The following is a 13,913-nucleotide window of genomic DNA, read 5'->3' on the forward strand; positions in this document are numbered from 1 at the left end:
TAACGGTCACGATACACAACGATACATTAGTCTGCCATGAATGTTTTATGGCGAAAAAAAATATATTATTGACATGCATTAATCATAATTTATTTTCGAATTTTCATTAATTTTCTAGGACATTACGTCAATAATAGATTCTAGGTATACAATCAAACTGTTGTCAAACAAAGAAGACACTTAACAACTTTTGTCAATCATTGCCTTATTAGTTAATTAATTCAACTAAAGATGCCATGAACTCTGATAAATCTGAAAGAACAATAAAAGAAAAATGCATTGAATCTTATTAAAGAAGCTGGTCCAATTTTTAATAAATTTAAATAATAATTCGAAACTCTCCGTCTCTAGGCATGATATCTGTTTAAACATTTGCCGCGAGTTACTATGCTTTGAGTTTACATAGGGGGTTCATTGTATCTTCGCGATTGCATGTGAGATCGAATTAGAAGAATATCCTACGGATTAAAGAGTGGCATGTGATGATTAGACAAGTTGAGGAAAGGCATACCCTTGTGCTCCCATGTGGGCTTTAATTTGGCCCACAAAACTAAACAAAAAATTAATTTTTTTCAAAAGAGATCCACAAAATAGGGCTTTTCATGTTTTTACTTATCTGTCCACTGACCATTTAATAACTGCTAATAACTTAGACATCCATACTATTTTCTTTTACTAAATTTAGTTTGGAAGCATATGCTTGCAATGATGGCACTGCAGGCTGTTGATAGCTAGAAACATGAAAGAAGCAGGGAAATCTTTTATAATATCTCCCACCATTAAGAACATTAAAAGAAGAGCAAGGATGAGAAAAGAACAAGAAAACACCCTAAACATATATATATATATATATATATATATATATATATCCATAATGTTAATATTTAGCTTTTGCTTTTATATCAAGGGAATCATCATAATCATAATTTAGCACACTATTCTTTTAATCAACTAATTTAACAAAACAAAATAGAAAATAAAAACAGCACGCGTCGTATGTGGGAAAATATTACTATTACCCCATATATGGTACAAAATATGAAAGCCAATTATATATATGTATATATATATTTTAGTGATGAGGGTGTATTGCTGATGTGGCGTTTCCCACTGGAGTGAGAGACTTGCATTGGTAGCACTTTGCGAAGAGACCGAAAGTGTCAATTTGCCTGACGAAGTTTGTGACGCTTGCCCATCCTCCAAACCCAAACCCCACCACAAAAACCCAAACCACCACGAATGCGTTCAACACATACATTGCAGTCCAGCTAGGCATAAAGAAAGGAGGTTTCTCCGCAGCATTCTAATTTATCAAATACAAAAAAAAAAAAAACAGAAACGAATTAAAATATAATTCATTAGTACAGTACCACACTTGATGGAAAAAAAAAATATAGCTTTCCTCGAGCAATTACGGGAGTGATTCGACTTTACTCTAATTTTCTATGGAGGCATTAATATCCAATGCAATGCAATAAAGAAAATGATGAGAGATCAAATAAACTAGTGGAGTTTTTTTTTGTGGGTTTGTGAGTGACACTTTTATTTAATTTATGACAATAGGACGGCATATTAACACCTTATCGCATTAACTATATTACTGTTGTGGGGTTCGCATGAAAAACGGGTCAAATCAGCCAGCTCAGTGGAGACAGTCGCAGACTGTAACTATAGTGTATAACTGAACGACAACGACTCTCCACCTATATATGTATTAATAAATATATATATATATATATATATATATTTATTGAATAAAATGTATGTATTATAATATGTATATGCAACATGCTTCAAAAAAAAAAAAATATGTATATGCAACACATATACATATATATCATTCCTCTTCCTAAGATTTCACAATCCAAAGGAGTAATTGCTGTTTGAACATTGCTGCTCTCTATACTCGTGTGGGCACTACACTACGGAATGTGTGGGAATCCCCACCAAACCCGGCTGCCCACTCATTCTACAATCCCCGAATATACCCCTAGGGACAATAGATAATTTCCGAATGCTTACATGGCCCACTGATAACAAGAGGCCCATTACTCAACCAAATAGTTGACTTTTGACCACTTACGAAGCTAAAGAGTTTTGACCATCGTATTTTACGGTGGATTAAAAAAGTGTCATTCCTCGAGATCTATACACGCTGTAGAGTTTTTTTATTTTATTTTTATTTTTAATCTCTACATTATTAGTCAAATTTATAGCAAATAATTGTCGTTAACTATTGAGCTTATAACACTGTAGTCATTTTCACAAATAAAAATGAGTTTATTTAGTAATTCAATGCTATTTAAAAAACATGCTAGCACAATGAGTAAGTTTAGAAAAGATGCATACCCTTAATTAAATCATATAATGACACCTCAAAACAGCGGCGGATGTTATGATGCTAGATTACCTGGCGTGCAGAGGCGGTTCTGTAGGTGAGCATGTGGGCGAGGGAGGGGATGATGTAGACGGTGAAGCTGACGAGGAGAGCGCCGACTGCAGAGTTGATGGGTCCAAAAAAAGGGAAAACAATGGCGAGAAACCAAATGGGTATCACAATGGGAAGCCTAGCAAGTGCCCTAAGGCATATGCTTCTCGTGTCGTGCATCCCTATCACCTTCTCCCATACGAAGTACAACGGCGTACATGCGAATCCGAACGTTATGAACTGCATTGTTCATGAAAATAAATATCAAATTAAAATATATGTACTTGATATATTATATATATATATATATATATATATAATAAGAGTCCATTAAATATAGTCATATTTATACTTTAAAATTGTTATTTAGTCAACGTTAGGTAAATATTTGTTAAATAACCGCATCTATGTATTTACATGCTTAAATTGACGTTCGTAGATATAATATTTTTTTTTATTTCAATGAAATGGCAAATCAAATATGTCACGTTGTGCTTGTGACTATTTATGAAATATTTATCAAACGTTGACTATATAACAATTTTAAACGTCTAAACTAACTAGTTACCTAAATTTTTTTATATAATTAATGAAATTTGACCTGGTGGATGAGCATCAGGATGACTGCGGCATCCCGGAATTTAGTCTTGGGGAGGAGGGAAAAGGCGTTGGAGTGGTTGAGGAGCTGGTCTCCGAATGCCCAATACACACAGGCTGCCGATGGGAGGGTGAGTGTGAACACATATAATGTTGCCATCAAATATATGTACTTGAACTTCTGCGGCTTCCACATCGCGTGCATAATCTCTCTGCCACACACCAGTATTACCATTTTTTTTATACGAAACTATCAAACATTATCCTTTACTCTTATTCAACATTACTATCTCTCATCCAACTCTCATACTTGTTTTTTTAAACCAATGGTCATTAGTATTTACCAAATAAATGGAACGGAAAATTGTTTCCGATTTGGGTATCAAACCAAAGGATTTTTCAAGAATAAAAATAGAAATAATAACTAACAAAAAAGGAAATATAATTAATAGGGCATCAATCAGTATGTCATGACTAAGTAACATGTTTAACTTGACTAATTGGGTTGGCGAGGTTAAGATGACGATTGTGCCCCTGATGTCAAATGTGGTTGCTAAATGACTGGATAATAGTGTCATATGATGAGGAAATTATACACTTGGGTAAAAGACAAAAACGACTAGATTTAACGTCAGCTGAAAAGGTAATCGAAAGAGAACAAAATCAACCCTGCTTGGTTATCATTTTTTAAATTTAAAACAAAAAAAAATGGATCAATTCAACTGTGTAACATAAAGAGGAGAAATTGAGAAACTGGGAGATAAGGTGACGTTGTTATTATCGATTATTATTATACTGTCCGTTGGCCGGCAAAAAGCTGGTAAGAGAAGCGAGTAGAAACAAATGAAAGAAGCAAAATAAATTCTTTTTGATATATTTTTACTTATATAGTTAAAAACAAAAACTCAAATTAAACTAATGTAAAAAAATACAAAAAGAAAGAAAAGAAAGCCTACACAGTAACAGCATGTCCACCGAAGGTGTACAGAATGTTGGTGGCTCCGGTGAAGTAAAGTACAAGTTTTGTCGGACCAGAATGCACAACTCCCTCGGCCTGCCATTTCACACATACTTAGAACCCAAAAGATAGCAATGCACTTTAGCCTCTCTTTTTCCATTACCATTTTCTCAATCAATATAGAAATTTTATATAAACTGTTATTTTTTTACTATAAATTATTTTTTTTCTTAACATTTGTTTTACAGGAGTATTTTACACAAGTTACATACATTTGAGTGACATCTATAAAATTTCCCCAAAAACTGATACTTGTAATAAATACCAAATACTATTTTAAGGAAAACTTTCGCCATATAATAATAATAATAATAATAATAATAATAAAGTATCACTACTTGAGTACTAAAGAGGCAGAAATGTCAATAACAAAAAAGGAATTACTACTTATCTTTTAACAAGTACTTTACTAAAAAAAAATGATATTTACGCAAGACCGAAAAAATAAAGTGATAAGTGATAAAATTACCTGGCCGTGAGCGAGCGCAGCGATGGCCATGTACCAAGCAGTGTAAGTGGTCATTCCAAGGCCAAGGAAGGACCAAATCCTGTAGTTGTGGAAAGAGGGTATGAACACCGTCGTGGCACAGCAAGCCCCGAATATGTACGTCCATGTCCTCTTGTCCAAGTTATCATTTATGTAGTAAATATTACTGCTCACACAATAAAAAACGACCGCAAATTAGCTGACCCGTTTCTATTAATTTTTTTTTAAAAATGATAAATAGAATATAATATTGACCTTGCACAAGCTATGAGCTGGATGACAGATCCGAAGAGAAGGAAAGTACAGTTGAAGGCAAGCCCAGCGGCTTTCCAATATGGACCCAGTAACCCATCAAGCACCTCAAACCACTGTAAACTTAATAAATAAATAATCAACCACCATGGGTTATGTACTTGAAGAAATTATACTTGTTAATGGCAATATATTACCTGAATAACATGGTTCTTGAAGTTGACATTTTCTTTCTCCTTTCGGCTACGGTACTCGACGTAGAGGACACTGATGAGATAAGCTGTCCAGCTTCCAAGAAGACCGTAGAATATCTGGAGAATGATTCCCGAGAGCATTCCCAGCTGTGAGAACGAGTACGGCAGTGTCAACAGCACTTGAGCCACCTGATTTCCACAAACAGATAAATTAATTAATCATATCAACAAAACTGCAATGATTCCGATTAAAGGGAAAAAGTTAATCAATAATTACTTGGTTGGAGGCACAGCTGAACCAAGCGTCCCAAGCGGAACCACCGTGCCAGAGGAAGCTTTTAACGCTGAGCATAGATTGATTTTCTTCTTCCTCTCTGTTCCCACTAATAATCCCTTCTTCTTTCAACTCATTCCCATCGGCCTCGCTGAAGTTCGACACTATTGACTCCTCTGCTTGCTTCTGGGCCAACATCCTCACAGATCAATTCTCTTCGTAGATCTGCCACACACATATTGAGAAAATCAACGAGACAAAGCCAATTGTTGTGTACTGAACAATAGTGGTACCCAGATCTTCAAGTAAAAATGAAATAAAAACAAATATATAAAATAAAAATTCGGTCAAAGGAAATCCAAGGGGAAAAGGATAAAACTAAGCTAAAACATGTCTTTTCTTGTCAAGTTACTCTCTCAGTCTCTACTCTACGTGTTGTTTTGGTCCGTTTACCTTGTTGCCACGAAAGGTCACTTTCTTCTTGAAGCTTATAATCTTTCTTTTTTCTTACCCTCTTCCAAACAAAACGATCTTTCTTTCTCTACTTGATTTTGGTTTATCAAAGAGCTTTTTTTTTTATTTTTTATTTTTTATTTTTGCTTGTTTCCAGATAGAGAAAACAAGGCCGGTATATACGTTGAGTACTTATACTACAAGTCTACAACTACAACAGAGCATAGGCACAGAGAAAGAGGGTTTATAAATATAGAAGTACTTTAAAGAATGAGGTTCAGAGAGAGAGAGAGATCGTAAGAGAGAGAAAGAGAGACTTAAATGCGTTGAAATAATTGTAAAATCTTCACCTACGGATCTCCTTAGCTCTGTCAAACTTTTAATGCAGCCACACCCAAAGACGGCGAACCAAATAGAAATATATAAATAAAAACTCTTATATCAATGAAACCCCTTCTGAACCTTTTGGAGGCTATATGCCTCTTTATTTATACTTTATATAACCTGATTTAGTTTGGTCTTGGTTATTAACCATGGATTTCAATTCCCTCACTCACGAGAAAGCAAAGTAGAAGGATTTTTGAAGAGAGAGAGAGAGAGAGAGAAAGATAGACTAGAGCGGAGAAGAAAAGAGTGGTATTCCAAAATTCCAATTCCGATTCGATTCTATATTTCTTTGGTGCGTGACAACGAGAGAGAGAGAGAGAGAGAGAGATTAATTGTAAGATTTTTTTTAAAAAAAAAAAAAAAAAAAAAAGCGAAAGAGCAAAGCACGTTGGGTTTGTGACGATGATCAGTAAGGATCAAGTTAAAAACAACAGACCTTCCTTTTATAGCCTCCAAGCAAAGCAACTACTTTGAATGGCTTCGATCTAGTATTTTGTTAGTCCACATTAATTCCCACTTAAAAGCGACCTTTTTGTCCATCGAACCAAACAAGGAATAAATAAAACTGAATATAGCAGAAGAAAATAATTTTAAAGAAGAAAAGTTATGAATCACATATTTCTGCCTAAATATAACAGCACCGACTTAAATAGATGTTATTTCGTTGCCTTTTTTGTAGTAGGTAAGCAAGGGAAGTAGTAGTGCTGATCTTTTCTCTTTGTTCCAACGTTCCCTTTTATTTTGCGTTTTTTGAAGTTTGTTTTAATTTCGTATTAAGTTGATGTAGTAATGTAAAATCGCTGGCTATATTTTTATCTGTTTGTAAAGAATTCTAGTATACTTTAGTTTTTAAGACAGCAAGTCTCTACGCGAAGTTTTTTATTATTACAATTAATTATTTTTACATACCCTTATTTTTATCATATTATCTTTACAGACCCTTATTTTTATCATAATTATCTTTACTAAGACGTTATTTTATGAAAATATACGGAAAAATTACTTGGTAGTTGGTAGTTCACGCCGCCCTTCAAAATAAAAACATTGACAACGGTCAAATTAAGACAGAAAGAGAAACAAGAGACCGCTAAAAAGAACATCGCACCGACCAAAATCAGGGTCGGACGTGCCCGGGCAAGCCCCGCTTGCAATGGGTGAAATCTTCGCCATACCAAGACCCCCACCAGCCAAGTGCACTCGACTCCTCCTCAAGGTGTTGCCATCTATGGGCAAGACCTCGCTGCCCAGGGCGAGCCCTCACCACCTAGCAGGGCACGTCGCATTGTAGTCTCTATGAGTTAGTTTAGTGGTCTTTTTTATCCTAAATAGCATGCCGTCGGTTGGTGTTAATGTCAATGGCGTTCCGTTTTTTGGAGTGGAGTAACCATTTTTCATGTTTTTGGTAATCCAGCGAGAGCGTGCCACTTTCGTTAGGAAAAAAACTAGAAAATATTGCTCATCAATTTTTTTTTAAAGACAAAAAAACGCATCTTTATGACTGACACTTTGTCTTGGATTATAAAGACTCAGGCGCATAACATTGATTGTAAAAGAAAATATGAAGACGCGAGTGTCAATTAACTGATAGTATTGCCGAAGGTGGTCGGCATTGGATGGGGTGGTTTATGACCGTACCGTTTGTTGTTACGTCATTTGTTGGCTTTATTTTTTAGTGCAAGTTGTTTGGAAAGATGTCGGTCCTCATGCTCCTGTTGGAATTGATCTAGGGTTTAAGAAAAAGTTTAACGCTTCGTTAAGCGGCGGAATTTTAAAAATATTATTTTTCAAGTAAAACAGTTTTTACTAACCTAGACAAAGAGCAAGCACATGTAAATAAAACTAATATGAGCATAATAAATTTACTAACCTCTTTAAAAGCTTGGACGTTGATGAGCCTTCGGAAGGTTGAAAACGTTCGTCTCCCTTGCAGCACGTCTCTCTTTCTTTCCTCGGCAACTCGAGCAACCACGAAAGTTTCTATCACTAAATCACTCGAAATAAAAGGAATTAGTGTGTGGGTACTTTTAAACACTACGACTTAAGAACGAGTCTTGAAGTCGCAGAGCTAAACTCTAGGTCAAATGAGGACCTAGGTGCCAAAACAATAAAAAGAAATTGACTAGAGAGAGAGAGGAGGGGCGGCCACAAGGTCTAGAGAGAGAGGCTCTCAATCTCTAATTTATGTGGAATGAATGAAATGAGAGGAATGAGGCTCTTATTTATAGGAGAGGTCTCACCTTCAATAAGGTAGTTTCCTCTTCTATATTGAATATCACATATTCATGAACAAATCCCTTGTTTCCCTTTTTCTTTTTGGGCGTGTAAGGCATTACTCATGCCACATGGATTTGTTTCCTCATTTATTCTCTCCCTCTTTGGCCGAAATTCTCTATGCCATGCATAGGAAATTTGTTTCCTCTTTTTCTTTTGGCAAGTATCTTGATACATTTATGCACAAAATATTCTCTCTTTCTCTTGGGTAGTGGGCGCCTAAAACATGCTAGAAAGGCCTTCTAGAAGCTTTTCCATTTGTTCATGACAACATGAAAAATGCCCATTAAGAATTTCAATCAAATTCATATGAAATGAAATTAATCGACAAGGCCCAATAAATCTAATTTTGGCCGAGTGATGCATGTCATCAAATGACCATGTCAAAAAAATTTATTGACATTCATTTCATCCTATGTCTCAAAAGACAAAAATACCCTTTTGACAATTTTCGTTCTTGTTTTGACTTAGCTTCCAATTTAACTATTCCTACTCGATGTGATTCGTGACAGTGACCTCATGGATCCAAATGAACAAAGCTTGAGCTAAATACTTGGACTCAAAAGTTCACAAACTTTTTCCAAGTTTAGCTTACACTAAAGAGTTGACACTGAAAATCTCTCGGTTCAAATGAATTTATTTTCTACTCAAGAATTCAACCTAATTGTAATGAGTGGATCCACAGAATATTATCAGTGTTTTACCCTTCATGAATATCATCAGCTAGTCGGGATTTACAAAATTACCATTTTACTCTTCTAGTTGTTATTTCCTCAACTCCTTTGTCGCTTGTGAATAAGTTAGAAACAATGTATTGACGAGGAGCTAACAAGTCACATTGTTTCATCCAAAAGAGTCAAGACTCAATTTGGACACTTGCCAGTTCATTTATTCACACTCCAGGGAACAAAGCATGAGGTGATATACATTGCATTTCAGCAATCTTGTACATGAATTCCATATCTATGAGATCTTCACAAAGTTACTCATGACATTCTCATAACTTAGTACTTCACCAATAGGCCTTGTTCGGAATCACATAGTGAGTCCGAACTCTGACTTTCTCAAATGAGAATACTAAGGTGTGAAATGACATGTCTCATTTCAGGATTAAGGTAAGCACGATGCAATTCATACGTAGTGACTTCGAGACATAAGAGGTTAAATGGTTTGTTCTTATCTTGTCTCTAGAAGTGCACTGGTCAATTCAGTACCTTCGGAAGATACCTAGAAGAACTATAGAGTCTCCAACCCTCAATGCCTCATAACCAGACATCATAGATTCTTCTAACAATCATACTGGGGTCAATAGTCCTTTGACCCTTAGATTGCGAATATATCGTTTTAAGCAAACTACGAAGAGTTTGTTCATGCAAATCTACATTTGTCTCTTCGTAAGTTGTTTAGTTTGTTTATGGACTAAAGACTAATGTTTTATCATAAAGCTTCAAACAGACACGGAAGAATGAATGCACGTTTCAACTTTTTATTAATGAATAAGCAATTACAAGCAAGAGTCTTCATGAGACTTTATTACATCAAATGTACAATATAAAGATTACAACTCTTCTTGTGGGCACCATTGACAACAGCTCCTTCCTCTGGTGAGACATTCTTCCTTCTATGTGAAGACAGTATTTCGGACAAGTTTTCGGTATTGACAGATTGCCTCGCTGGTGTCTTTATTGTGAGATATTCGTGTGAAGCTGGGTAAGGAAACCCTAGATACACTTCCAGGCCTATACAGCTGCTATAAAAGCCATGCGCTTCCCCCTTAGCAGCCTTGACGCTTTTGAGAAAATACTTAGAGCTCCTAGACGTGCAAGACCGGTGGATTGGGTGGCTTTGTGTTTTGTTAAGAGCGGTGTATTCTCTCAAACACTATTCCAGAAAGATTGAGTGTCTGTGAGAGTTGGGTTCTGTGTTCTCGTGATTGAAGGTTCACGATCGTTTGAAGACTAAAAGTCATCCGAGCATAGGCGGTTGCTCGAAGAGTGGAATTGGGGCGGATCTCAAATCCAGGGGGAGTCCCTCGTTTAGGTATTCACTGGTGGTAATAGTCTCTAGGTTTTATTGATTTGGTGATTGTAATCTTTTTAAACCTTGCGTGTACTATTGACTACAAGATAGTGAAATCCTTTCCACTGGCAGAGTGCCCCCAGACATAGGTGTATTGCACCGACCTGGTTAACCATATCGTGTGTATTTTCTTTAACGCACTGTTTGTTGTTTATCCATTATCTGTGTGCAAGCAAGTTGTCGGACACATTATCAATACTTTGTGTGCGACATCTTGTCTTTGTGCCTAATCAGAATTCCAATTGGTATCAGAGCAGGCACCTAGATCTCTTGGTGGTTTCATGGGTATTTCTTTTCTGATTACCAGATATGGATAGTTCCAGAGAGGGAGGTTCGGTCAATCGTCCTCCAGTACTTGATGGAACCAACTATGGTTACTGGAAAGCCCGCATGAGCGCCTTTATGAAATCCCTTGACATCAGAACTTGGAAGGCAGATACACGGCTGGGAAGCCCTAGTTACTGTTGATGATAAAGGGGCATCTACAGGTTCAAAGCCCGAGAAGGACTGGAGTCCCACTGAAGATGAGGCAGCTCTGGGTAACTCTCGCGCTCTCAATGCCATTTTTAACGGGGTTGATAAAAATGTTTTCAGGCTTATAAACACATGTACGAGTGCCAAAGACGCTTGAGAAATTCTTGCTGTTGCCTATGAGGGAACCACTAAAGTCCGTGAGAAGAAGCTGCAGTATCTTACTACAAACTTTGAAGCTCTCACTATGCTTGAAGATGAATCGGTTGCTGAATTCAATGTGCGCATTCGAGACCTTGCCAACGAATCCTACTCTCTCGGCAAGCCCATGACCGATGAAGATCTCGTTAGGAAAACTCTGAGAGCTTTAAGCCAACGATTCAAAATGAAGATCACGGCAATAGAAGAAGTCCACGACCTTAAAACTCTGAAGTTTGATGAACTCATTGTTGGAATCGATCTAGGGTTTGAGAAAAAGTTTAACGCTTCGTTAAGCGGCGGAATTTTAAAAATTTTCTTTTTAAGTAAAACTAGTTTTTACTAACCTAGACAAGAGCATGTGCATGTAAATAAAAACTAATATGAGCTATTAAAGTTACTAACCTTTCTTGAAGCTTGAACCTTGTAGAAGCTTTTGGAAAGTTGCAACGCTCGTCTCCCCTCGCAGCACGTCTCTCTTTCTTTCCTCGGCACCTCGAGCAACCACGAAAGTTTCTATCACTAAATCACTCGAAAAGAAGGAATCAGTGAGTGGGCACTTTTAAACACTACGACTTGAGAACGAGTCTCGAAGTCGCAGAGCTAAACACTAGGTCGAGTGAGGACCTAGGTGCCAAGACAAGAAATAATCGAAAATATAAACTAGAGAGAGAGAGAGAGGAAGGGGCGGCCAAGTCTAGAGAGAGAAGCTCTCAATCTCTAAAACTTTGCATGAATGAAAAGTGTGGAATGAGGCTCCTATTTATAGGAGAGGTCTCACCTTCAATAAGGTAGTTTCCTCTTCTATAGAATATCACATATTCATGAGCCAATTTCCCTTTTCCTTCAAAGAGGTGCACGTCCAAGACAAAACAAGTAAGTCCTTGGATTTGTTTCCTCTTTTGTTTGCTTCTCTCTTGACCACATTTGGGCGCCCACCATGTTTCCTCTTAGGGGAAATTTGTTTCCTCTTTTTCTTTTGGCAAGTATCTTAATACATTTATGCACAAAATAAACTCTCTTTCCTCTTGGGTAATATGGGCGCCTACACCATCTAGAAAGGGCTTCTAGAAGCTTTTCCATTTTGTTCATGACAACATGAAAAAGGCCCATTAAGAATTTTCAATAAAATTCTTATGAAATGAAATTAATCCACAAGGCCCAATTAATCATATTATGGCCGAGTGACATTAAGTCATCAAATGAACTTGTCAAAAAATTTATTGACATTCATTTCATCCTTTGTCTCAAAAGACAAAAATACCCTTTTGACTATTTTCGTTCTTGTTTTGACTTAGCTTCCAGTTTAACTATTCCTATCGATGTGATTCGTGACAGTGACCTCATGGACCCAAATGAACAAAGCTTTAGCTAAACACTTGGACTCAAAAGTTCACAAACCTTTTCCAAGTTTAGCTTAATGCCAGCTGACTCCACTAAAGAGCTGACACTGAAAATCTCTCGGTTCAAATGAATTTGTTTTCTACTCAAGAATTCGACCTAATTATAATGAGCGGATCCACTGAATATTATCTATGCTACCCTTCATGAATGTCATCAGCTAGTCGGGATTTACTAAATTACCATTTTACCCTTCTAGCTGTTATTTCCTCAACTCCTTTGTCGCTTGTGAATAAGTTAGAAACAATGTATTGACGAGGAGCTAACAAGTCACATTGTTTCATCCAAAAGAGTCAGGACTCAATTTGGACACTGGCCAGTTCATTTATTCACACTCCAAGGAACAAAGCATGAGGTGACATACATTGCATTTCAGCAATCTTGTACATGAATTCCATATCTATGAGAACTTCACAAAGTTACTCATGACAGACTCACAACTTAGTACCTCACCAATAGGCCTTGTTCGGAATCACATAGTGAGTCCGAAATTTGACTTTCTCAAATGAGAATACTAAGGTGTGAAATGACATGTCTCAGGATTAAGGTAAGCATGATGCAATTCATACATAGTGACTTCGAGACATAAGAGGTTAAATGGTTTGTTCTTATATTGTCTCTAGAAGTGCACTGGTCAATTCAGTATCTTCGGAAGATACCTAGAAGAACTATAGAGTCCCAAACTCTCAATGCCTCATAACCAGACATCATAGATTCTTCTAACAATCATACTAAGGTCAATAGTCCTTTGACCCTTAGATTGCGAATATATCGTTTTAAGCAAACTACGAAGAGTTTGTTCATGCAAATCTACATTTGTCTCTTCGTAAGTTGTTTAGTTTGTTTATGGACAAAAAGACTATGGTTTTATCATAAAGCTTCAAACAAAGAAAGAATGAATGAACGTTTCAACTTTATTAATGAATAGATAGGCAATTACAAGCAAGAGTCTTCGTAAGACTATATGACATCAAATGTACATAAATAGACACTACTACTCTTCTTGTGGGCACCATTGACAACAAACTCCCACTTGACTCAAAGAAGATGTGAGTAGTCCTACATGCCTAATCCCTCTCGAAGTTGGTCGAAGACCATGTTCACTAGGGCCTTGGTGAATGGATCTGCCAGAGATCTACTTCACCTCCACGTCTCCGCGTTGCGCGATCTCTCGAATCAAATGGTATTTCCTCTCAATATGCTTAGAACGCTTATGGCTTCTAGGTTCCTTTGAGTTAGCGACTGCCCCACTATTATCACAATAAAGGGTCATGGGCTCGTCGACGTTTTGAACAATTTCCAAATACTTAAGGAACTTTCTAAGCCATACAGCCTCTTTGGATGCTTCACAAGCAGCCACATATTCTGCTTCCATTGTGGAGTCAGCAATGCAAGATTGCTTA

The 13,913-nt window shown here is 36.8% G+C and overlaps 1 protein-coding gene across 1 annotated transcript; it reads right to left on the bottom strand.

Moving 5' to 3' along the window:
- Positions 1-997: 997 nt before the first annotated feature.
- Positions 998-6,515, bottom strand: LOC149404015 (auxin transporter-like protein 2). The gene is made up of 9 exons (XM_089607190.1): positions 6,054-6,515; positions 5,254-5,475; positions 4,980-5,165; positions 4,786-4,898; positions 4,513-4,696; positions 3,982-4,079; positions 3,030-3,237; positions 2,411-2,668; positions 998-1,303 (listed from the first exon to the last, which is right to left on the bottom strand). The coding sequence occupies exons 2-9, from the start codon at positions 5,446-5,448 to the stop codon at positions 1,073-1,075; spliced, it is 1,473 nt and encodes a 490-aa protein (XP_089463316.1). The 5' UTR covers positions 5,449-5,475; positions 6,054-6,515; the 3' UTR covers positions 998-1,072.
- Between the last annotated feature and the right edge of the window lie 7,398 nt (positions 6,516-13,913).

This window comes from Urtica dioica, chromosome 2 (genome assembly GCF_054948205.1).
Source record: "Urtica dioica subsp. dioica isolate 48M chromosome 2, U.dioica_male_clone48M_v1_H2, whole genome shotgun sequence".
NCBI lineage: Eukaryota > Viridiplantae > Streptophyta > Magnoliopsida > Rosales > Urticaceae > Urtica > Urtica dioica.

Coding starts and splice junctions, on each gene's coding strand:
- LOC149404015 (XM_089607190.1), bottom strand. CDS start 5,448: ATGTTGGCCCAGAAGCAAGCAGAGGAGTCAATAGTGTCGAACTTCAGC. Junction 5,166..5,253: donor TCAGCTGTGCCTCCAACCAA/GTAATTATTGAT, acceptor TGTGGAAATCAG/GTGGCTCAAGTGCTGTTGAC. Junction 2,669..3,029: donor TCCTGATGCTCATCCACCAG/GTCAAATTTCAT, acceptor TGAACAATGCAG/TTCATAACGTTCGGATTCGC.